General features: G+C 31.8%; 3 protein-coding genes across 4 annotated transcripts; 1 reads left to right on the top strand and 2 right to left on the bottom strand.

Moving 5' to 3' along the window:
• On the top strand, nucleotides 1,457–6,059 carry LOC18586499. Of its 2 annotated transcripts, none has more exons than XR_001929926.1 (8): nucleotides 1,457–1,718; nucleotides 2,513–2,586; nucleotides 2,846–2,887; nucleotides 3,549–3,590; nucleotides 4,175–4,258; nucleotides 5,104–5,191; nucleotides 5,490–5,612; nucleotides 5,711–6,059. XR_001929926.1 is itself a non-coding variant. In XM_007009940.2 (8 exons), exons 1-8 carry the CDS (start codon nucleotides 1,538–1,540, stop codon nucleotides 5,735–5,737), a joined length of 636 nt encoding a protein of 211 aa, XP_007010002.2. In that variant the 5' UTR covers nucleotides 1,462–1,537; the 3' UTR covers nucleotides 5,738–6,059. The 2 variants fall into 2 exon arrangements, 1 of the variants encoding a protein (XP_007010002.2); XM_007009940.2 differs by having other exon boundaries at nucleotides 1,462–1,718; nucleotides 5,515–5,612.
• Nucleotides 6,185–8,700, bottom strand: LOC18586498 (U11/U12 small nuclear ribonucleoprotein 31 kDa protein). Its single transcript, XM_007009938.2, has 2 exons — nucleotides 7,761–8,700; nucleotides 6,185–6,613 (listed from the first exon to the last, which is right to left on the bottom strand). Exon 1 carries the CDS (start codon nucleotides 8,605–8,607, stop codon nucleotides 7,834–7,836), a length of 774 nt encoding a protein of 257 aa, XP_007010000.1. The 5' UTR covers nucleotides 8,608–8,700; the 3' UTR covers nucleotides 6,185–6,613; nucleotides 7,761–7,833.
• Nucleotides 20,424–22,871, bottom strand: LOC18586496 (U11/U12 small nuclear ribonucleoprotein 31 kDa protein). The gene is made up of 2 exons (XM_007009936.2): nucleotides 21,992–22,871; nucleotides 20,424–20,859 (listed from the first exon to the last, which is right to left on the bottom strand). The coding sequence occupies exon 1, from the start codon at nucleotides 22,845–22,847 to the stop codon at nucleotides 22,065–22,067; it is 783 nt and encodes a 260-aa protein (XP_007009998.2). The 5' UTR covers nucleotides 22,848–22,871; the 3' UTR covers nucleotides 20,424–20,859; nucleotides 21,992–22,064.

The raw sequence follows: 25,599 nt of genomic DNA, 5'->3' as shown, positions 1-25,599 counted from the left end.
CAACACTGGAATAGAACAAATAAACTAAAAACCAGCAATCGCATAAAAAACAACCTTGGTAATCACCTTGCTTTCACAAGACGCTACTCTCCTAAACCTAGTTTAGAGAGACTTTCTTTTTATTTTTGATAGATAAAGAGAGATGTATTTTAACATTATTGATTTGCAAACAGAGATTATTAGAAAAGCTATATTAGCTTAGCTTTGAGCAACTCATATTGTGGTGATTAAAATGTGTAATAAGTTGAATTTGTTATAAAATTATACATATCTTGATGTAAGTGAAAATTTTTCCATCAATTAAATAAATTAAATTACTTTATGTATGAATTATTTTATTCCATCGTTGATCTAATTTTTAAACTTTACAAATATGTTTAGAGGATTGTCATGATATGTTTAAAAAATTAAAAAAAAATAAACTTAATACATTAACTTATTTTTAAATGATATGATCTGTTAGAAAGGCAATTGAACAATACTATTTAAGAAAAAAAAAAGAAAAGAAAAAATAGCCATTGCAAAGGAAGAAGAATTTTAATTTTCCTAATTATGAAAGAGACTTGATAAAAACAATTCAATTAGCGTTGGATGAAATATAGGACTTGCATATATATATATATATATATATATATATATTATAAATAATTGAAATTCAAATTATATATAAGAGATTGGCTTCATAAAAAATCACTAGTAAAGATTAAGAAAATTATTGACATGATGCTCACAACTTGCAGAACGTTACTTTAACTTTGATTATTTTTCAATAAAACTTGTCATCAACTCAAACAAAGATGGAGAATATGAGAGAAATCAAGCAGTATTTTTCAAGAATTGACTCTTGAGGGCAAAAAGAATGTTTTGTGAATTTTTCATTTATTTAATGTATATTAATGCCTATGCTTCTATTGTTTATTATCACTAGACCATTTATGAGTAGTTAGATATGTCGACCATATAGCATTAGCTTTTATTTTTGGTTTGATTATTATTTTTACTATTTACTTTTTGTTCATGATAAATTGTAAAAAAAAAAAGTAAAAGCTGTAAGAAATTAAAATAATAATATTTGATTAAAATGCATAAATAATTAAAAGGAATACATTTTACTATTAAAAAGGGTTAATTTTAATTTATTCTTTGATTGCATAAGTAGAATTTTATTTCTAAAGTAAAAAGCAAATGACAAAAGTAACTAGAATCAATATTTATTTTGATTCTCTATTTAAAAAATAGGATTCGAATCACATGCCCTTAATTAAAAAAAATCTATTTTGAACTTGAAATTGCAATTAAGAAATAAAAAAAAAAAGCACAGAGAGACAGATAAACAAAGCTCTAAAATTTATATTGCTCATATATTTACGTGGTAATAGGTGATTGGTCGATCAAAATTGCTGCATAGGTCTACTAGACACTGGAAAATATCTATGTCCACTCAGCAATATTTATCAACACTTAAACCGAAAAAAAAAACTCAACTTTATCAAGATAACAGAAAACCAAAGTTTTTCAGCTTCGAAAGAATTGAAAAATGGCTTTTAGTGTTGGGTTCTGTCAGAATCTTCTCGCGAAGTCTCAAGCTTCTTTAATTCCTCCTGTTTTTTCAGTTTCACATAGTTCAGTAGTTTCTTCATTGTCAGCTAAGAATGCTGCATGTCATCACAAGAAGAAGCTCAAGCAACCCAGAGGACTGACAAGAGCATCAGCTGAAGGTATGCTTACCCTTTGAAGTTAATGTCCCTTAATTGTAATAAAACTTCTTAAAGCTTTACTCTTTCGGTGTAAAATGGATATTTGGTTGGTGGGTTACTATTGGTTTGAGTGTTAAGGTTGTTGAATTTTCATATGTTGTATTGCTGTTAATTATCAGCTAATTTGTCAATGCTTTTATTCTATGTATATGTTGAAAGGTGTAGCTTTACTCATTTACTATGTGATGCATTTAGCTCATGTTATCATGTTTTTGGTTCCATGAAAAAGAAAAAAAGTAGTCATTTTTGGATGAAGAGTAGTTTAGAGTAAAAAACAGAGTGCCCAATTAAGTTAAAGTGAAATGGATAAACAAGTTGAAGATTTTGAATTCTGGACCATGTAAGAGTTACATGTAGGAAATTATGTCCAACATTACTGCTTTGGTGGTTTCCTGGGCTGCGCTTTCTCTCAAAGAGGACTTATTTGTGTTTGTGTTGCTCTGGTGAATTTTGAAATTAGAATACTCTTTGGTTTGTGTGGGCTTAAATGAAGTCCTAATTTTTGCAAGTCACATCAGATTTCTTTTATAGATTCAAATCTGTTCAGAAATACCAATTTGAGATTATTATCTTTGAGGTAAAATTCAGATAATCTTTAGTAATTTGAGGCCTTTTAAAGGGCTTGTCACTGATGTTATTGAACCAATTCTATTTATTTTGTTCATTTCCATGGAAATTTCTTGTCCTTAAGAGTTTGTCTTCAGTGTGTTTGTGACTTTGTGTTGATATACTCCTAACATGTTCATATTTTTCAGGACTTCCCAGTGAATTAGTTGAGGATTTGAAATTTGTTCCTCTAAATGCTGATGATCCCACATATGGTCCACCTGTAAGTTCCGGTTAGTTTCTTACCTGTTTCAAATACCGCCAGCTAAATTCTGTTTAAATTATCATGCTATTTAACAAAATGATTGTAGATAAATGATGCAAGTTCTTGCACTTTGAATCTGTAGTAGAACTTATTACAGAGAACAATCTTTGCATTAAAAGTATCAAACAATAATCATTCTCATGAGGAACCATAAACATATATACATAGTCTGAACCCACATGACATTTGAGATTTTTAAATTTTGTTTATTTTGTAGGCTTTATTGTTGCTTGGATTTGAAGTTGAAGAGGTAGAGAAGGTAATGTTTGGCAACTTTTACTTCTCTTTCTGTAGCAGATGAACAATTTATCCTAAATTTGATTATCTGTAGTATGTTCTTTCGAGAGCTCAATAGAGCTTACATGTCCTTGGTGAAGAATATAGGTCGTTGCATGCACCTCCTTTCTTGTGTGCAAACTTTTATTAGGGTGTTCATGATTCTTTTTTCCCTTCCTTTATATCAATAAGTGAAGGGGACAAAGGGAAATCGAGAGGAGGGGGGGGGGGGGGGGGGGAGGGAGGGCGGCGCNGGGGGGGGGAGGAGGGCGCGCAGTTTTTCCCCCTCTTTTTCAGTTTGAGGAAGGTGGAATTTTAATTTAGGACCTCTTTCTTAGAGATGGTCTGGTTGCCAACTTGGCTATGCCAAAGCAGCTCAGCTGTGAGGAGGGAAAGGTGTTGGGTATACATCCTTTTCATTTTCTTCATTTGAGAGATTGGCTAAAGTGAAATTGGATTGTCTCACTTTCTAATCTGTACTAGTTACATTTGTAAGCACAAGATGAATCACTGTCTCATCTCTCAATAATTATTATTCAAGATGAATCACAAGAGTATGCAGCTTTGCGTGCGTGTGTGTGTTGGACTAATTCTTAGAATGATGCCCTTACTTATCTTGCAACTCTGTATGTCTTTTATAACAGATACGACAGTTTTTAAAAGAAATGGATGGTGAATTCTTGGAGGTAATACTTTATTTCTTTTCTTTACGTTTTTCTCTAATGATGCAAAAAGGGAAAAAAAAAATGAAAGAGCCTGATGAAAGAAGATTTTTCGAAAAGAAATTGTGTATTTTGTTATGTTCCTTAACTTTCTCAAAGAAAATTTCTGCCCTTGCCTTAATCACGTACAGTACTAATGCTATTCTCCTCACAAAATACGGCATTATTCAGATTATTTTTCCTGTTTTTCATTTCCTTGGGATTGATTTATTAGCATGGCTTTTGTTGTTTCAAGTTTTCATTAACAAGATTGGGGAGGGCAGAAGCTTTTGATATGGGATTTTTTTCATTTACCCCCATATGTTAAAGGGTGTATCTTTAGACCTATATCCATTTGAACTACTTTTATTGGAAAAAATCTCATGTTTCCATTGTGTTTCATGTGAGAGGGAAAATTAGGATCTCCCTTCTTGCTGTTGGTATCAGTTCCAGCCTTCCGGGAAACTAATGTTATGATAGCTACTTTACATATCAGAGGGAAATATTGATCTTCTGTATTCAAACATGTTGCAATATACCTTTTCTCATTTGAGTGCTTAAATGTTCAGATTATTTATTGTACTGAAGACATGATTACTCGTTCACTTTGGGAAGCTGTGAATACAAGGCAACCTAATTTGGAAGAAGTGAAGGTTGATTTCTTAGTTTACTCTCAAGTCATTTTTCTTGTTCACCATCTTATCCTGTTTACTGGTTACCATTTTCTGCTGGCAATATAAGGCTCAACAAAGTTTCTATTAGAAATATGGGAGTTAACATGTTTATGATGAATCGAATGAGCTTTTGGAAAGCTCATTGGGAATTCCATATATTGGAGGCTGTCAGGAGACATAATTTAGTTTACTCTTAACTTATCAGCTAAAGCTTTTAGGTCATAATGGTTGGAAAACTGGACCTAACAGTCCATAGAATTAATTTAGCATGAATTTAATAAGTGGAGGACCCCTATTTGGACCACTTTTATAGCTCAATGGGCTTGCCAGTGAAGGAAAATGTTGGTAGATATAATGTTAGCCCCAGCATATCAGCTTATGCTATTTGGTCAGAATGGTTAGCTATCTCAAGGAAATTGAATGGTTTTGTCATCTTTGAATAGAAAGCAACTCGATCTTCACAATAAATCCTTTTTTGTTTTCTCTTTGAAAATTTTCAATAATCTACTTCATCTTGCAATCTTATAGTTGATTTCTTTGTTCAATTTGTATTCTAGTACTTTAGGAGTTACTCTGTGTGTTATTATTATTATGCTTTTTTAGTTTGTTGTTTGTTCTCAGAAGCAGCAGATTCCATGTTCTTTTAACAGATTAATTTGGTTCAGATTACCTGAAACTATAATGCTGCTTTGTCTATTGGAAGGAAAGATAGTAGTACTTAATTAGTTTCTGGATGAAATGGTTAGCACATTAGAGGTTCATTTTTGTCCGGTTAAATTCTAGCTATTCATGTTTAAATGTAGTTACTATATTGCATCCTGCAGATTTCAAAGTCACTTCCACGGATCTGTTTTTTCTCTGGTCTTAGTGGGGAGGAGATGATGATGTTCATTGACGCTTTTCCAGAAACTGGTATCTAAAACTTTCTTAGCCTAAAGTTGCAGTTGAAACAACTTGACCTCTAATTGGAATCAACCGTTATAAAATTTTTGAATAAACTTATGTAAAGTTATAAATAGTTGGAATCCATTTTGGAAAAAGAACATGTGCATTTTCAACCTGCTGAAGTTGAGGCAATGTTCTCCCTCCATCTGTTTATCGATTTGCCCCTCTCCTTTTTGTAACACTATAAAGTATAAGGACTTTTGTGTTGGTTGAATGATTGTGGTGCAAGCTCTAATAGTTGTCCATTCTGTGATGGACATGAAAGGCATTATTCCCTTGGATATATGCAGGATTAGAGCCTGCTGTTTTTGCTGCTCTTGTTCCCAATAGTGCTGATAAACCAGTAGCTGAGTTGATAGATGAGATTATGGGAGACCATGAGATGCTGGTGAGTTGGTGTTTCCTTGCTGTCTGTAAACCTTTTTTATAAAGTTTTTATACAATCTTACATCAAGCACCGTTACCTTGTTTTTGAGTTTCTTGCAGACTGCACAACAGTCAGGCTCCACATAACATGTACAGTGCAGCTTAATGGTGGTTGGATGCCATGAAGAAGGGTGGTTCTCAAGGGTTCTTTTTCCATGTGATGCCATGCTACATTTGGCTACTTAATTTAGACCTCAATTGCTCATCTTCACCACCGATGTATGTCTCAGTTACAGAAACCACATAACCTTTGCTATCCTTGTTTAATTTTACTCTTAAAGCATGAGCAGGCAAAAATATCCAAGCCGTACCATCACAATTCTTCTAATAGAAGGCAAAATTACCATTCAGCCAAAGTTTGTATGTCTTCAGCAATTCCAAGTCATGAAGCTTTTATCCTTCTTTGCAACCCTGTTATTTGTTTTATTACTTACTGCTGGTAAAGGTTTCCTTTTATAATTTTATTTTATATGTATAAACTTTTAGCGGTTTATAAAAGATAATAAATTTATAGATTTGGTTATGGAGGATATCAAGAGGAGGTTTGATATTGAAGCTGAATAAAACCCCAAGGAAACAAGCTTTCATAAATTATAAGTACCATTCAGTCTAAGTGTTAATTTAACAGTATCATAAAGGCTTAAAGAAGGAAAGGGCCTATTGAACTAGCCTTCCCCTCATTGCCTACATTTTACACCAGGTACATGAACAAGAAAAAGCAACCAGCAGGTGCCTTTGTGCCTAACAAGCATGAATAAACTGCTAGGCAAAACCTAAACATACACGAATCAACTTATCAAGCTATTGTACATCATTTCTTAGACTGAAATACTAAACGCTAAACTCCTGCTTGTTAATGAAGATGTTAGTATACTACTCGGTCTGTTTGCAAAAGCCCTCCTGAGTGTTGGACCATTCAAGTGACATCATTTTCAGTGTAAATCCTGACTCTATAAAAAGGAGCTGGTGAGCAAAAGAGAAAAATAAATTAGTTTTACAAATCCCAAACCACATTTCCAACATTGAAACAAAATGTCAGCTGAAGTAAAAGAGGGTGGCACACCATGTAAACACTAAAATGCAAACCAAGCTTCATACGTTAAAAGAATAAACACCATAGACATCCACATCATAGTCTTAAGAGCAAAATAAACTTTTTATAGTTCCACACTAGTGAAGGATACACCAAATGGTGCATAGCGCAGGAAGGAAAAGCACCAGGGTGGTTTTCAAGTTGCAGGTGCCAAAAACAGAAATGCATCTCGCTTTATACATGAATCACCTATTCCCATTGATAGGAATGCATTTGGTTCATACATGCATTCTGGTTAAATTGCTTGTAGATATGTGTAAGGCATTCACTATAATGATATCAGATGTCAATTGCTCTAAAGTCCTCCTTGAGATCATCATCAGAGAGGAGAATTTATCACTCATGCTCAAATGACAAAGCAAAAATAGAGTGTACGTAACAACTTCTACCTCTAGTTCTCGATACCCATCTAAATATCAGTATACATGTTTAATTCTTACCAACAGAACTTCAACCTCAAGTTAGTTCAACATGAGCTACCACCACAATTAAAGAACCAAAACTATTTATAAATAAAATAAAGTTCAAACAAACACGTTGCTTAACAAACAAAGCTGAGATAACCATACCATCAATTATTAACTAGACAAGAATCAAAGCCACTTCTATTTTCAACATCTTTCAAGCATAAACAGACATAAATAAGGCTAACCCAAAAATAAATAAATAAATAAATAAAGAAGACTAAGAAGGATGCCACAAAATCAACCATTTTCTCCTAGTTCGTAACCAATTTGTTATCTATGCATCAAATATCACTAGTGATACAACAATGCACAATTCACCACCATTATTACCATCAGATTCAAGCCCAAATCATACTTTTAAACAACAATTGGATTGCACACCTTAAACTAGAATTATATCACATCAGACCAACAAAGCAACTTCATTTCCCTTACACATAGAAATATCCCACTAGAGATACAATAATGCATATGTGCAATTATTATTACCATCAAATTCAAGATCAAAATCTTCACATATAAAAACAGAACCAACAAAAATATAATATACCTCAAATTCAAATGATTCCAGATTAAATTTGACCCTCAAAAATCAACGCCGATTCTCCATCGCTACCATAAAATCACTCTTCCTCATCACTCTCATCACTAAAATAACTAACTTTTCTTGTCACCTTCTTCTTCTTTTCTTCCACCATCTCCGCTTTCCTCAACCTCTCCTCCGCCGCCCCATCCACTACCGACGCCCAATTCTCCTCCTCAAACCCGTCTCCACCATCCGATTCCTCATCGGCCCAATCTCCGTTATCCTCCCTCCTCTCTCCACCGCCGCAACCTCTCCGCCCCTTCTTTGGCACCGGCCTTTCTCTTGGCCCCAACTGATTCTTCGGGCATTCATATGACAAATGCCCAGTAACCCCACATTCATAACACCTCGACTTATCCTTATAAACCCTTTTCCTAATAAACTCCGGGGCTCGTCCGTTATCGATGGCGATCGAAGCACTGAGGGTTCTACCGTTGAGCACTTTGCCGTGCATTACACGCTCCGCCGATAGCGCGCCATCGCGGGAAACAAACTGGATGAAAGCGACTCCCTTGGGTTTTCGGGTGACGCGGTCTTTGAGGACGGAGACGCGGGCGATTTTTCCGAAAGTGGAAAAGAGAGTATGGAGGTCGGAGTTTGTGAGGGAGTAGTCAAGGTTGGAGACGTAAAGGGTTGATTTTGATGGGGCTAGACCGCTGGACCCGCCACCGCCGCCGGTGGATTTGGAGGTAATTTGGTTGGGGTTTGAGGAGGATGAAGACGGTGGGGCGGCGACAGAGGAATAGCGGAAATAAAAGGTTTCGTCTTCTTCGCTATCGCTGTTGGTGGTGGATTTTCTTTTCTGCGTCATTGGTATGACTTATTATTTCTTGAATGTGTGTTGTAAACGAGGAATAACTCGAATTCAAAAGGGAATATATACACAGGATAAAGACAAGATAATTTAATTTGAAATTTTAATTTACTCTAAATCTAGATATATATATATATATATATATAATAGTAAATTTAAAAGTTTAACTTAACTTAAGTTGAGTCGTTGGTTGTTTGTATCNAATTTACTCTAATCTAGATATATATATATATATATATATAATGAAATTTAAAAGTTTACTACTTAAGTTGAGCTTGGTGTTTGATCTGTCTAAACTACCTAGTCTTTTTTAAATTGCTGTGGCTTGTCTGGACTGCTTAACTTATTTGGGCTGCCATATGTTGAGCTGTTTGTCCTGCTTATATTGATCTAATTTGATAACAGCAGCATTTATTATTTTTCTAAAATTTCATTTCAATTTTAAACTTTCAAAATGGTTAAAATTTGACTATCAATTTTATTATCTTATGCTACTTTAATCTTTCCATTAAATTAAACAATTGAGAAATGTCACTCGAAGTTGTATCAATTTCATTAATCTTAAATGAGAAATTTGACTAAAAAGATAGAAATAAAACTATATAATAATAAAGTTGAGATCAAATAGATATAATTTGAAGATTAGGGTTAAAATGATAGTATTTTGTAAACCAAAAATAGTGACCACGACTGCATTTTACTTAAGATATAAAATAAATATATGATTACTAAGTACTATCAATTTTTTTCAATAATATTTCCAAATTTGCTCTTATAATTTTTTTAAAAATTTATTACCTTTTATTTGAGGTCCAATTCACATGTGAATATATTATTTTAATAAAATTATTATTATTTACAAATTATTTTACTAAAATATTATTCTAGTAATTGTGAACTCTATTAATTATGTTTCACTTGGAATATTTTAATTAGTTATATTTGGCATAATGTCTTAAAAAAATTTTGAATTATTTTAAAAAATTTAAATAAATCTTTATTCTTTTATTACATTTAATTAAGTCTCTATACTTTTATTTTGAATCAAATAGATTTTTAAGATTAATGATGGACTACTTTTAAAAAAATGATTAATGATTGACTAATTATTATTACTTAAAATATTACTTGTTATTTTTATATCTAACACCAACGTGAAGGGTGATAATATTATATAATTATATTATCATGTCATATCAATATATTATGTTATCATTCATTATGACATGTTAATATGTCACGTCAATACAATGTGACATCTCTGATTAATAATAATTAGTTAATTATTAGTCATAAAAACTTATTTCATTTAAAATAAAAATACAAGAGTTTGATTAAAGGTAATAAAAACATAAGAATTTATTTGAATTTTCTTAAATAGTTTAGAGTTTTTTTAAGGTCAAATTATACAAATAGTCGATGTACTCTATCAAAGTGGGGATTTAGTTCTTGTATAATAATTTGTAAAAATTGAGTCTTTCTAGTGTCTAAGATTAGCAATGTCAGTCCAATATGTTAAAAATTTTTTGTTATCTATACTGATATGGCATTTAATTATGTTGATGTGGCATTTTCTTATTAATATGACATTAAATGTAATGAAATGACAATGATGATATGGCATTTTCACAAAATGATGCAATAATAGTACTAAAATGATGTGATCAAGCACTTACATGAATTTTATAAATGCATATAGAATTATCTAATGTAAGTTAATGGTTTCAAACATGATAAAAAATACAAATAGATTTGTAAGATTTAAGGAAAAAGTGTTGTGCAATAAGAATTGAATTTCTATACTCAATAATTTAAAATAGTGAAAAAAGTGTTGTGAAATAGATAAAAAATACTACATCATCATAATAACACTATCATATTCAATGTCACATCAGTAAGAAAATACCATGTCAGCATAAATAGCAAAAATTTTTAACACAATTAATTATTGGTTGACATTGTTAATTTTCAAAAATATAGAACTCAATTTTCATAAATTATTGTATAAGAACCAATCTAGTAATTTACTAGAGTATAGGGACTAATTGTATAATTTGATCTTTTTTCAAATTTATGCCATTAATTTTTAGTTGAAGTTTCATCAAAAGTAATAGAAAAAATACAACCCTTACAAAAATTGTACCGAAAAAAAGAAAATATTCCTGAAAAAAACATATACTGATTTTAATCCTGATCAATACTATGAGCATGCACAATATTTCACAAGATAAATGATAATCCAGCATCATTGTTGGACAATAATTTTAGAACATGTTCATAATCCCTTACTTATTTTCCATAAACCAATTTTAAGCAAAATCAAAAACTGTATGAAATCATCATTTCCAGTTGGTCCAATGTAGTTTGCCATATATCGCAAATTATAGCCAAATGAGGATCAATTTTCAAACATAGAAGTACTCTCAAGTTCAAGTTGCTTCAATATGTATCTCCTTTTTCAACTTTTGAGGCAAAGAAAGGAAAAAAGAATCAATCTATCACAACCCTATCTCAGGCAGTGATCGGTGTAACTACCCAATGGGGGGAACCCACCAAGCTCACGCAAGCTTTAAACAAATTCATCAAACAAGGTCCTTCCAAAGGCACTCAATCAGTAGGCAATCAAGTCATTTCATTTGTACTTAGAATTTACATCATTTATATAAGGCATAACCTTGTATTGTAAACATCCACTACGTACTCATACATGGCATATATAAACTTATCTATCATCTACCAACACATGGCTACATGAACATACATTGGACATTATATTTATGTCCCATAACCCACATATATTATAGATACAAGGTCCAATGGCTAATCAAATAGCATAACTAAAAGACTGACTACCAGGGAAGTGACTTTAAGGTATGGGAGTACTATCAAATGTCTTAGTCATTGAACCTACCAAAATAAGCATATGGATCCCTTATGCATCTATGACTCAGCTACGCTCGGATTACAAAACAAAAAAGTTAAAAATGTGAGTACAATTACTTAGTGAGGGATAAAGAGAGGAACAAGCTCTATCCAAGAATAAATTTTAAATCCATGCTCATTTACTTGAAACCATGCATGTTTTCCTATACAAATCCATGATGCATTGGGTCCCACCCATTAAAATGCACGTATTTAACCTTAAACTCACTTATTGGTGAGCTTCAGCATCTTGTTGAGCTTGTATCTTAAAAACTAATCCAAAACATATCACTTTCAGACACCAAAAGTGTAAATGAGCAAATTTCCTACGAAGTCTCGAGGCCTACCTTACTTGTCTCGATACCTTAGTCTCATGTTTAGAGTTTTATGCACATTGTTGTTCAATTTTCTACCCATGCAAGTGCACGAATCGCAAAGATAACATAGAGATGAGTAGAGTGTCGATCTCACAAAGAATTTAATTAATCTTTATTTTTAACTACTAAAATTAACACATCTTAATTTTATCTAAACAATTAAAATTAAAAAGAAAGATTTGAAACTAATAAACTAATAATTAAAACTAATATATCAACAAAATTACTTTTGGTGATTACCAGACCTAATATTATGATATCCCTCGATACTTCATCTGAATATTGTCTCTTTCTCTCTCTCTTAACTCAGTTTAATGGATTAAATTGCTAACCTAGAGTCCTAAATTATTTACAAGTCTCTGTCGAGTTTCTTATAAAAATACCTCTCTCAATTAATTTACTATATGTCTATGCAAATTAAATTGAAGAAAGATTCATTAAGTTTGTGCTCTAATTTTAGCTACGTATGGCTTATAGGTGTATGTTTACCCTATATGCAAATTAAATCACCTAATCAACTAAGTGTATTTGATCATACGCTATTCTATTCAACGTCTACCTAAATCTCCTTCGTCAAGGTTTAACCAAGGTTCCAATTCAATCTAATTAGTAATCGGGCAATTGAAGCATTACGAACAGAATAAAATAAACGACTTAAATTCGTAAAACATAAGCAAAAGAGAGATAAATAAATCAGACTACATATTGAGTTTAATTATAATATTACATTAACAATTTAATTCCTTATCAAGTCACACATTATCATCAAAATAAGTTTAAACATTGAAACTTAAACCAAGAAAAACAAAATTAAAGGAACTCCAAGAGTGAAACTCTTGATCTCCAAATCTTCTTGAATCCTTCAATTTTTTTTAGCTTCAATGAGACTTTTTTTTCAACGATTTTGTGGCGTGAATCTTAGCTGTTAATCTGGTGTCTCCTTCTCTTTTTTTTTTTTAAATCCTCCGAAAAGTTATTTTTATAGAGTTTTGAAGTTAGACCAAGTTGGGTGAAGGAAAAAGTCAATTTCAGCTGGGATTTCCTTTTTAGACTATGTGGGTCGCAGCTTTGCCCAATTAATTAACAAAAATCATAATTGCTCTAGGACTATTACAGTATGTCAACTTCGATAAGATTTTTGACCATTTTTCATGTTTAACTGGGCAAACTAAGAAACAAAAAGGTTGTATCTTTTTCTCTTATCTTTCTAATGGTTTAAAAATCGGTTCATTTGGAGCTCTGTAGAAAAAGTTATGGTTAAAATACCGAAACATGTGCATTAGAGGTCTGCACCTTGAAATTACTTTTCTTCTTTTACTAAAATTCTTCTTTCATCAAATATCTACAAAAGCACAACTAAATCAATAACAACCTATCTTAACCATATTAACACCAAATTAAGTATAAAATTAACTATGATTAGATTGACTCACCTAAATTAACTAATTTAAAATAATTAAATAAAACATACTAATTTCTATGCATTACTACAAAAATTAAGCTAAATTACTATTAAAATTAAGCTTAAATAACTCTATATCATAGAGTTATCACACATCTTATCATTTCAGGGTTGTCCAAACCTTTCCTATACTTGTTTTCTGCATATGTTGTTGGGATAAGCCCTTTAGCCAATTGGGATTAGTTAATGCTTGAATGCAATCATGCAATAATATCATTCATGTTGAATGATTAGAGATTTTTCTTCATCAATAAGGCATTAATTATAATGGATTATAAGTCGAATTGGATGAAGTCTATAAGATTAATAAGCTTTGTAAATGAACTATAATGAGTTGCAGTTATGAGATTCCTATGCATCAAAGTATAATCTCTAAATGTTCTTGGCCAATGTATCATTAAGACTAGACATCAATGATGCCTAGAGATTGGTACATTCTATATTTCTTACTTTAGAAGTAAGCAACCGATCTCATAGGTTGAAGTATAGAGATGCTTGAAATTAGAATGTAGGTGCTTGCCTAAGAGAGCAAGTTCATTGAACATGACCTACTATGAAAGTGCACTTGGTATTTCATAGAAGTGTCTATGCAATACTTCTTATGTGTCATTTGTGTAAATACTTCTTAGACTTGAGACACTAAATTGTTTTATGTGTGAAGTGTTATGCTTTGATTTCATCCTTACAGGTATACCTATCAAAATTAGCCTGGCCCATTGGGCCGGTCCATTTGTTATCAAAAATAAGGTGGGTGGGCCTAAAAATTTAGGCCCATATTTGAACTGGGCCTAAATGGGCCAGCCCACCAAATCAGTGGGTTGGGGCGGGCCAGCCCTGTCGGCCAAAAAATAAATAATTTTAATTAATTTAATAAATTTATATATTTAATTATATAAGATTAATAATTTAATTACCAATAATATTGTTTATTTTATATATTTTAATGTGTTTAACCTATACTTATCAAATTAATAATTTTAATTTATAAATTAAATCATAAAATAATTTTATTATAAAATTATAAAAATGATTTTTTAAAAAAAAATAAAAAATGGGCTGACCCAACCTAGCTCATGGGAGCATGGGGTGAGCTGGGTTGAGGTTTTTATGGCCCATATAAAAAATGGGCTAGCCCTGCCCGACCGATATTTTCTTAGCCCACAAGGGCTTGGGCTGGGCTGGGCTGGGTCGGGCCATCCCATATTGACAGCTCGACCTACAGGTGCCTAACCAATGATGCCAAAACAGGATGATGTTGGGTATAATATGAAAGATGTGAAGGCAAATGAGTGGTATAGATAAGAATCATTACCCCAAGTGATTTAAAAGGACATATCTTATTAGTTCTTGGTTGACATTATCTTATTGAAGTCTTTGGCCAAGATGACTTGAAGATTATGATAAGAGTTTCATAAATCTTTATAAAGCTAATGATCTAACTATAGGAACGAATATGGAGGTTAATAAAAGTAGACATTGTATCCTGCCCTTATCATCTTCGAAATACATGATGAGGGAATGAATTATACTGATAGACTATACAATGAAAGGTTGTCAAAGAATCTTTTGATTCTCCTAACAATTAGTTGACCATGATGCATTGCTAGATGTCAATCTTCGTCTATGGAAATGAATTAATCGATTAATATTACAATTTAATTCCATTACCAACTTGTTAAGAACCTAATGGGTCACACACAAAAGTTTTATTATGAATTAAATTGTGAGTGCGATGATTTAAATTGGACTTAAATCATACTTTAGGTTTAAACTTCTAAGGACTTAATTAAAATAGTTTAATTAAGTGTAAGGTTAATATTACAAATAGTTATAATATTAGAACCTTAATTGCAAACATGACAAAAGAAAATTAATTTAATTTAAATTTTCAATGGCAAAATTAAAAAGGTTTAATTAAGTGTTGGGCCAATATTATAATGGGTTATAATATTGGGCTCTTGGTTGCAATTATGGAAGTTGTTTAACCTAGGTATAAATATCATCTTTAATTACTTCTCACATACGACTATGAAAACCTAGTTGTCAAAACTAAAAATCTCGAGCTGCCTTTTGTTTTTGAGAGAAAATTCTTATGATGAATTTCTCTAGAGTGGTGCGGCTTGTAGTGTGTGTGAAGATTCTCTAGAGTGGTGCGGCTTGTAGTGTGTGTGAAGAAAAGGAAAATTATTGGCCACTCTACTAGCACATAGAGTACTTAAAAGGTCCTACCTTGCTGAAGGTTAAAATGCAATTGTATGGATATCGTTAGAGACCAAACGCTTGGGTGACTTGGGTTCTTCATCCTTTTGTAGTGTACATCAGCTTGAGTAGAAACAAGAATAGTATTGTATTTTCTCTCAATCAAGAGGATTTGCCATTGTGATTACGACATCACTAGGCTAGGTAATATTTTTTGATTACTCCTCTTAAATCTTATTTGTATTTAAACAACCAAAGTGATCCATAGGTGGTGGCATTGCATAGTACGTTTAAATTTTTATTTTCTGCTGCATATGATAATTATTATATTTGATTTTAATGCCATTCCAATGGTGGTATCAAAGCCTCCCTTGGGTCGTTTTAATATAAACGATGTCTCATTATATATTGTTGTTGATTCAATGTTTTTGATATGAGGTGTTTGGATTTAAGCTGGTAAGGATTTAAAATTTTTAAAATCTGTTTTGGAGTTGTTTTAATTTTTTGGACAGATTTAATTAGGGAATTTTAAATCTTAATTTTAGATATACTAATATGAGTTTTAGTGTCTTGATTTGGCTAGATTAAGAAGTGCATAAGATGCATAAATTAAATTCACAAAATCATATTCAAGTTTATGATGTTTTGGTGCAATTTAAGGGGCAAAATTCGATTCTGTCAAGCAATTGTTGTGGTTTGGTTTTCAGTATTAAGAAGGCATCTAATGACTTTGAAAAATTTTGAAAAAATCATGGAAGCAATGTACTTTGAAATCGTTCCAAGAGGGATTGCCGACCAAAGGTGAATAGTGGTGCAATAGCCACAAATCATGGCTGAAACCATTGCTGTTAGCAGTTGTTTCAAGTCATGATTTTGACAAATTTTGGCAACTTAAAATAAGCCTAAATTTGAGCAATTAGTTGCACTTATTTGATGAAATTTTAAATTTTGAAAGAGTTCAAATATTGCCAAATTTGAAGTTCAAAAATCAAGGGATTTGATACCTAGGATTTTGCAATTGCCAATACCACCTAAGCAGTTGAAAACATGACTGTGTCAAGTAGACCTAGGTCACGGTTTTTGAATTTTTTGGGTAGTTTATTTGCATCCAAAAATTATGAAAAATTAATATGCAAAGGCTCCGTATGTTAGCTAACCATAAAAAAAAAATTAACGATTATATTCCCTGATTTGGAGTCATTTTAAAGCATAGAACTATAACTACACCATTACTGCTAGCAGCAGCAAAAAGTCACGGTTTTGGGGTGATTTGACTAATCAATTTGCATCCAAAAATCATGCAAATTTGATATGGAATAGTTCCATATGTTGGCTAACCAGAAAAAGATTTTGCAATTAATATTCCTAAATTTAAGGCCTCATAGATTTTGAATACTTGCCTAAATTGCATCCTTAATTAGTGCAATTTAAATTACAAATTCGCTATTAGAGTACTTATGGCAAGGTTCCATAAAAGATAACTTGGACATATTTAAATTAAGGACTTTGATTTCTTAATATAGGATGTCAGGATTTAATTTATGATGCCCATAAATCATGAAATTTGATTCTTGAAGTTATGGGAGTTAATAATATTCAAACACGGATTTGATAATTATGAAAATAGTTTCATAAAGATAGTAAATTCAAATGTTATGAAGTAAGGAATTTGATTCTTTAAATTAAGGATATCTGAAATTATTTGTTGACACTAAAAAATTAAGGAATTTGATTCCTAGAATTATGAAAGTAAAAAATAAATGAAGGCATGAATAAATTTCCTTTAATTAAGGAAGGAAGTTTGAATAAGATACTAAGATTAAATTAAAGATTTTCTTGTCTTAGATTTGATCTAAATTACCCAATAAAGATTAGGTAATAAAAGACATGTGATCTTTAATTAAATTGAATTAGTAAAAGAGTTACCTAAAGTGTTTAGGACAATAAATTAAAAAATTTTAATTTGTAATAAAATTTAATTCTAATCCTAATAAGATTAGGAATGGATAAATTACTAATTTTGATTAGTAATACTTACCATATATGAAAGAAATTTTCATATATAGAATTAAATGGTTACCTGAAAATTTGAAATTGGCGAAGTTAAATGTTGAAAATTGTTGATCTCAAATACCTCAAATAATTATCAATTTGAATGAGACACGTTTTAAATTATATATATTTATATTAATGGATGTATGCGGATAATTATGGACTGAGGCTCAATATGATTGTATTATAGTTGAATGTATATTCTTGGTATTTTTCAAATAGGCCTTGAGTGTCTTACCTTATTTCTTTATCTCAGTTTGTAAAATTCTTTTTTATCTTACTCTCTTCAAATGTAACTCAAGGTTTCTACATTCAAATGTAATTAGAATTAGGATAGATTAGGAATTGAATTTTGAAGAAAATTGACAATGGAGATCCGAGGCGTCAAAGAGAATAAGGAGATTACATGCAGATTTTGAAGATTTTTATATGCAATCCCTTAGGTTTGACTAAGCTAGTTTCCTTTGATAGCTCAAGAAAATTAATATAGTTAAAATCCATAATCATCCAAAGTAGTTTGTATGTGACAGATTTATTTTATGCAATTAATAAATGTTATACACGTCAGGATGAGACCTTAATAAAAACAAATAAAGAAATCCCTCAGTAAATATTGAGTCACATGCCGAATATGATTAAGTTGCCTTCCATCATATAGCAAGATAACCTGACTGCTCTTTCAATTAGAGATTTGTTGAGCACACTCAAGGTTACACTTTTACACGAGTATGCTTGAGCTATTGTTGAGTCTTACTCAACTAGTTTTATAAAATCCAGATGCTTAGAAACTTGATTATTATGGAAACTAAAAGCAAAGGTTAGGCAAAACATATATGATATGTTTAGGTAATGTGTTGTCACCTAGTTGATCTAGGAGTTGTATAGAGATACAATAAGTAAGCTTAGCTACCTACCTAATCTACCTATCATGATTTGTTAAGCACACTCAAGGCCATGACTAGGTGGATGGGATCTTAACCCACTAAGAGAATCCTAGTAATCTCTCAATGTGATATAAAGAGTTATCATCTTGTTGAAAATAATGGGAGAACTATTTAAAATTTTAAAACCTTATTTTAAATAATTTATGTATGTTATTTATCGGTTGCTTTGTATATTCAAATATGTTTATATATATTACAAATTACTAAAAATCTGTCACTATGGTATTTGGTCAATGGGCTTGCCAGTGAAGGAAATGTTAGTAGATATAATGTTAGTTTAGCCCCAGCGTATCAGCTTATGCTATTTGGTCAGAATGGTTAGCTATCTCAAGGAAATTGAGTGGTTTTGTCATCTTTGAATAGAAAGCAACTTGTTCTTCACAATAAATCCTTTTTTGTTTTCTCTTTGAAATTTTTCAATAATCTACTTCATCTTGCAATCTTATAGCTGATTTCTTTGTTCAACTTGTATTATAGTACTTTAGGAGTTACTCTATGCATTATTATTATTATGCTTTTTTAGTTTGTTGTTTGTTCTCAGAAGCAGCAGATTCCATGTTCTTTTAACAGATTAATTTTGTTCGGATTACCTGAGACTATAATGCTGTTAAATGCTTTATCTATTGGAAGGAAAGATAGTAGTACTTAATTTGTTTCTGGATGAAATGGTTAGCACATTAGAGGTTCATTTTTGTCCGGTTAAGTTCTAGCTATTCATGTTTAAATTTAGTTACTATATTGCATTCTGCAGATTGCGAGGTCACTGCCACGGATCTGTTTCTTCTCTGGTCTTAGTGGGGAGGAGATGATGATGTTCATTGACGCTTTTCCAGAAACAGGTATCTAAAACTTCTTTAGCTTAAAGTTGCAGTTGAAACAACTTGACCTCTAATTGGAATCAACCATTCTAAAATTTTCAAATAAACTTATCAAGAGTTATAAATTGTTAGAATCCATTTTGGAAAAAGAACATGTGCATTTTCAAGCTGCTGAAGTTGAGGCAATGTTCTCCCTCCATCCGGTTTTCGATTTGCCGCTCTCCTTTTCCTAACACCGTAAAGTATAGGGACTTTCTTGTTGGTTGAATGATTGTGGTGCTAGCTCTAATAGTTATCCTTTCTGCGACGGACATGAAAGGCATTATTCACTTGGATATATGCTGGATTAGAGCCAGCTGTATTTGCTGCTCTTGTTCCCAATAGTTCTGATAAACCAGTAGCTGAATTGATAGATGAGATTATGGGAGACCATGAGATGCTGGTGAGTTGGTGTTTCCTTGCTGTCTGTAAACCTTTTATAAAGTTTTTATACAATCATACATCGAGCACTGTTACCTTGTTTTTGAGTTTCTTGCAGACTGCACAACAGTCAGGCTCAACATAACATGTACAGTACAGCTTGATGGTGGTTGGATGCCATGAAGAAGGGTGGTTCTTAGGGGTTCTTTTTCCATGTGATGCCATGTCACATTTTGCTACTTAATTTAGAACTCAATTGCTCATCTTCACCCCCGATGCAAGTCTCAGTTACAGAAACCACATAAACTTTGCCATCCCTGTTTAATTTTACCCTTAAAGCACGAGCAGGCAAAAATATCCAAGCCATACCATCAAAATTCTTCTAATAAAAGGCAAAATTGCCATCCAGCCGAAGTTTGTATGTCTTCAGCAATTCCAAGTTATGAAGCTTTTATCCTTCTTTGCAACCCTGTTATTTGTTTTATTACTTACAGCCGGTGAAGGTTTCATTCTGTAATTTTATTTTATATGTATAAACTTTTAACAGCTTATAAAGGATAATAAATTAATAGATTTGGTTATGGAGGATATGAAGAGGAGAATTGATATTGAAGCTGAGTAGAACCCCAAGGAAACAAGCTTTCATAAATTATAAGTACCATTCAGTCTTAAGTGTTAATTTAACGGTATCATAAAGGCTTAAAGAGAATAAAGGAAAGGGCCTATTGAACTAGCTTTCCCCTCATTGCCTACATTTTACACCAGGCACATGAACAAGAAAAAGCAACCAGCAGGTGCCTTTGTGCTTAACAAGCATGAATAAACTGGAAGGCAAAACCTAAACATACACGAATCAACTTATCAGGCTATTGTACATCATTTCTTAGACTGAAATACTCAAAGCTAAACTCAGGATTGTTAATGAAGATGCTGGTATACGGCTTGTTAATGAAGATGCTGGTACACTACTCGGTCCGTTTGTGAAAGCTCTCCTGAGTGTTGGACCATTGAAGTGACATCATTTTCAGTGTAAATCCTGACTCTATAAAAAGGAACTGGTGAGCAAAACAGAAAAATGAATTAGTTTTACAAATCCCAAACCACATTTCCAACATTTAAACAAAATGTCAGCTGAAGTAAAAGAATAAGGCACACCATGTAAACACAAAAATGCATACCAAGCTCATACATTAAAAGAATAAACTCCATAGACATCCACATCATAGTCTCAAGAGCAAAATTAACTTTTTATAGTACCACACTATTGAAGGATACACCAAATGGTGCATGGTGCAGAAAGGAAAAGCACCATGGTAGTTTTCAAGTTGCAGGCCAAAAACAGAAATGCACCTTGCTTTAAACATGAATCACCCATTCCCATTGATAGGAATGCATTTGGTTCATACATGCATTCTGGTTAAATTGCTCTAAAGTCCTCCTTGAGATCATCATCAGAGAGGAGAATTTATCACTCATGCTCAAATGATAAAGCAAAAATAGAGTGCACATAACAACTTCTATCTCTAGTTCTTGATATCCCATCTAAATATCAGTATAAATGTTTAATTCCAACCAACAGAGCTTCAACCTCAAGCTAGTTCTACATGAGCTACCAACACAATTAAAGAACCAAAACTGTTAATAAATAAAATAAAGTTCAAACAAACACGACCCGTACCAAACAAAGCTGAGATAACCATACCATCAATTATTAACTAGACACGAATCAAAACCACTTCTACTTTCAACATCTTTCAAGCATAAACAGACATAAATAAGACTAACCCCAAAAAACAAAATAAATAAAGAAGACTAAGAAGGATGCCACAAAATCAACCATTTTCTCCTAGTTCATAACCAATTTGTTATCTATGCATCAAATATCACAAAAGAGATACAACAATGCACAAATCACCACCATTATTACCATCAGATTCAAGCTCAAATCATACTTCTAAGCAATAATTCGATAGCATATCTTAAACTAGAATTATCTCACATCAGACCTACAAAGCAACTTCATTTCCCTCAGTAAATCACCATTCCCCATCATTCATCACAAAAAAACTTACACATAGAAATATCCCACCAGAGATACAATAATGCATATGTGCAATTATTATTACCATCAAATTCAAGATCAAAATCTTCACATATAAAAACAGAACCAACAAAAATATAATATACCTCAAATTCAAATGATTCCAGATTAAATTTGACCCTCAAAAAGCAGCGCCGATTCTCCATTGCTACCATAAAATCACTCTTCCTCATCACTCTCATCACTAAAATAACTAGCTTTTCTTGCCACCTTCTTCTTCTTTTCTTCCACCATCTCCGCTTTCCTCAACCTCTCCTCCGCCGACCCATCCACTACCGACGCCCAATTCTCCTCCTCAAACCCGACTCCACCATCCAATTCCTCATCGGACCAATCCCCATTATCCTCCCTCCTCTCTCCACCGCCACAACCTCTCCGCCCCTTCTTTGACACCGGCCTCTCTCTTGGCCCCAGCTGATTCTTCGGACATTCATATGACAAATGCCCACTAACCCCACATTCATAACATCTCGACTTATCCTTATAAACCCTCTTCCTAATAAACTCCGGGGCTCGTCCGTTATCGACGGCGATGGAAGTGCTTAGGGTTCTGCCATTGAGCACTTTTCCGTGCATGACACGCTCCGCCGATAGCGCATCGTCGCGGGAAACAAACTGGATGAAGGCGACTCCCTTGGAAATTCGGGTGACGCGGTCTTTGAGGACGGTGACGCGGGCGATTTTCTCGAAGGTGGAGAAGAGTGTATGGAGGTCGGAGTTTGTAAGGGAGTAGTCGATGTTGGAGACGTAAAGGGTTGATTTTGATGGGGCTAGACCGCTGGATCCGCCACCGCCGCCGGTACATTTGGAGATAGTTTGGTTGGGGTTTGAGGGTTTTGAGGAAGATGAGGACGGTGGAGCCGCGGCGGAGGAGTAACGGAAATAAAAGGTTTCGTCTTCTTCGCTATCGCTGTTGGTGGTGGATTTTCTTTTCAAAGTCATTTTCTTTAATTTGGAAATTCTAAATTGCAAAGCCGTTTAAGTAGAGAATGCAAAACTGCACTCGCAGCACTTACTTTTGCTAAAAGATCATTTACATCTTAAACTTTCAAAATTGTTTCAATTGTATCCTAAATTTTAAGGTAAAATTGCTTCGTCTTTTAAGTTTTAATCGAAATTTTAACCAAATCTATTAGTTTTCAAAATATACATTTTATTAAAAAAAAATCTTTGAAACACATAAACTTAAGCGTTAGTCAACTATTAATAGTTCTATTAATTTGATGATGTGATGATGTTAAAATAACAATTTTACCTTTTATTAATTTTAAAAATTATTATTATATAATTTTTATTAAATTTTTAATTAAAAAAAAAGGAGCATCGATCAGTGTTCCCCTCGTCGGTGCTCCCCTCTCTTGGGGAGCACTAGTCAGTGCTCTTTTTTTTATTGTTTTTAAAAAATATAATAAATAATTTTTTAAATTAATAAAAAAAAATTTTAATCTTTTCATAACATTTGTTAACGATGTTTATACTTTTGGGGTGAAGTGTTTATTTTTAAAACTAATGAACCTTATTTAGAATTTCTATTAAAACTTAGGGGTTTAAGGCTAGTTTATCCTAAATTTATTATCTTGTTCCATTTTAATCCTTCCATCTAGGGATGTCAATTGGTACCTTGTTACAGGATGTCACGGATATTCAATCTAATTATATAGGGTTACAATATCTTATAATCGGGTTTAAGACAAGTTTGGGTAATAATTTTACTACCAGTATTAAGTTCGGGTAGGATTCAAATACTAGCCCTTGAGTACTTACTACCCAAACTCGATTATGTTAATACCTGGGTTTACAAGTACTTGTCCCAAACCTTATACCCATTTATATAGTATTTTATTAATATTTATATAATATATAATACATAATTAAATTAAATATGTAAAATTTTGACAGTGTTTGGATTTTAACTTGTGTAAGGATGAGAAATATTCCGTATTTTTACCAATTTATGAATAATTCATTTTGATAGAAATTGATAGATATGTTTTTCAAAAAAAATTGATAGATATATTAATGATATATGATTGTTTGTCAAATTATTAATCTGATGTCCTTAATATATTTAAATTAAAAAATTATTAGATTATTAGTTATGTTTAAATAATATGAATATCTTATTATATTACGAGAAATATAATTACTATAATATATATTCTTAAGATAAACATATTTACTTTCTATTTTGTATTTTACAAAAATTATAACTTATAAAATTATTACTTATAATATATATACATTTCTTACGTAAGATCTTATTTCATATATATATATATAAATATATATTATATATATGTNTATTATATATATTTTTAATATAAACATATTTACTTTCTATTTTGTGTTAACGTTGCAGATATTATTATTTATAAAATTATTAATTATACATATATATATCTTTATTTACATAAACTTATAATATATATATTTAACGAGAGGTTGTGAGATTAGAATATAATTATTGTTTGTTTGCTTTTATAAATTTAATTATTAGTGAATGATATTGAATATGGATGTGAATTATAAAATATAATTTAATTATATATTGATATGGGTTTGGATTCGGGTTGGGGTAATGGGTACCCATGAAGAGTTAAATAAAATTTTTTTCGAGTTTTTAAATGGATTCGAGTAATTATTGGGTAGTGGTATGTATTAGGGTTCGAGTTAGGGTAGTAAATTTAAAAAATATCCAGATAGTTATCGGGTTCGGGTACTCTACAACTTAATCGGGTTTGGGTTCAGGTATCTCAAAATTAGCAGATACTTTACCTGTTGACATCCCTATTCCATCAAATTAAAAAAAAAAATGAGAAATGCCACATAAGTTGGTATCAATTTCATTAATTTTAAATAAGAAAAATTAATTAAAAAGATTGCAATAAAACTATATAATAATGAGAAAATTGACTAAAAAGATTGAAATAAAATTATATTGAGATAAAATTGATATAATTTGAAGATTAGGATCAAAATGATAATATTTTATTAAAAAAATAGTGACCATGATTGCATTTCTCTTAAAAAAGTAAACAAAATACAAAAAAAATTATCATAAAATAAATATATGACTAGTAAGTACTATCAATTTTTCAAACGTTTGTTTAAAAAGATATGAATAAAATGGAGATATTAGTGATAAGAGTTTGATGTGGTTTAGGAGTTTTTAAATGGAGATTGATAACTCTATTATATAGAGTTATCTTACTATATTTTGAGTGATAAAATGACCACGTCTTTGAGTTTAGACAAAGTTTTAAATAGTTTTCTTAGTTTTTTTTCTAATTAGTTAACTCATTATTGAGCTAGTTTACTTCAAGTTACTTTAGTTCATTTGTATGGTAAAAATGCCTATTTTTAGCTATGACTGATTTAGCTCCTATGTTTTTAAGGTCATTAAAAAAGAAAAGGTCAAGTGACAAGAAATTGCACAAGTTAGCCAAGTACAGACTTCACCGAATATGCAGTGGTATTTTAAACATACCTCAAGCTACAGAAGCCCAATCAACGTGATTTTTAGACATTAGAAAGCTAAAAGGAAGAGCTATAACTTTCATGTTTATCATTTCACCAAGTTCTAATCCAAGCATGGTCAAAATCGCGTTAAAAATAGCCTGACCGCAGTAGCTCTGCACTAGGCAGCTTGAAGGAACAAAGCATGAAAACGGCAAGCCCAGCGCTACAACGTTGT

This window comes from Theobroma cacao, chromosome 10 (genome assembly GCF_000208745.1).
Source record: "Theobroma cacao cultivar B97-61/B2 chromosome 10, Criollo_cocoa_genome_V2, whole genome shotgun sequence".
Taxonomy (NCBI): Eukaryota; Viridiplantae; Streptophyta; class Magnoliopsida; order Malvales; family Malvaceae; genus Theobroma; species Theobroma cacao.
Note: the sequence above shows the minus strand (reverse complement) of the source record. Positions and strands in the feature narration are given on the sequence as shown.

Excerpts from the sequence above, each read along its gene's own strand:
- LOC18586499 (XM_007009940.2), top strand. The coding sequence starts at position 1,538 with ATGGCTTTTAGTGTTGGGTTCTGTCAGAATCTTCTCGCGAAGTCTCAA. Across the intron at positions 4,259-5,103 it reads CTAATTTGGAAGAAGTGAAG|ATTTCAAAGTCACTTCCACG; the intron begins GTTGATTTCTTA and ends TGCATCCTGCAG. Across the intron at positions 5,613-5,710 it reads TGGGAGACCATGAGATGCTG|ACTGCACAACAGTCAGGCTC; the intron begins GTGAGTTGGTGT and ends AGTTTCTTGCAG.
- LOC18586498 (XM_007009938.2), bottom strand. The coding sequence starts at position 8,607 with ATGACGCAGAAAAGAAAATCCACCACCAACAGCGATAGCGAAGAAGAC.
- LOC18586496 (XM_007009936.2), bottom strand. The coding sequence starts at position 22,847 with ATGACTTTGAAAAGAAAATCCACCACCAACAGCGATAGCGAAGAAGAC.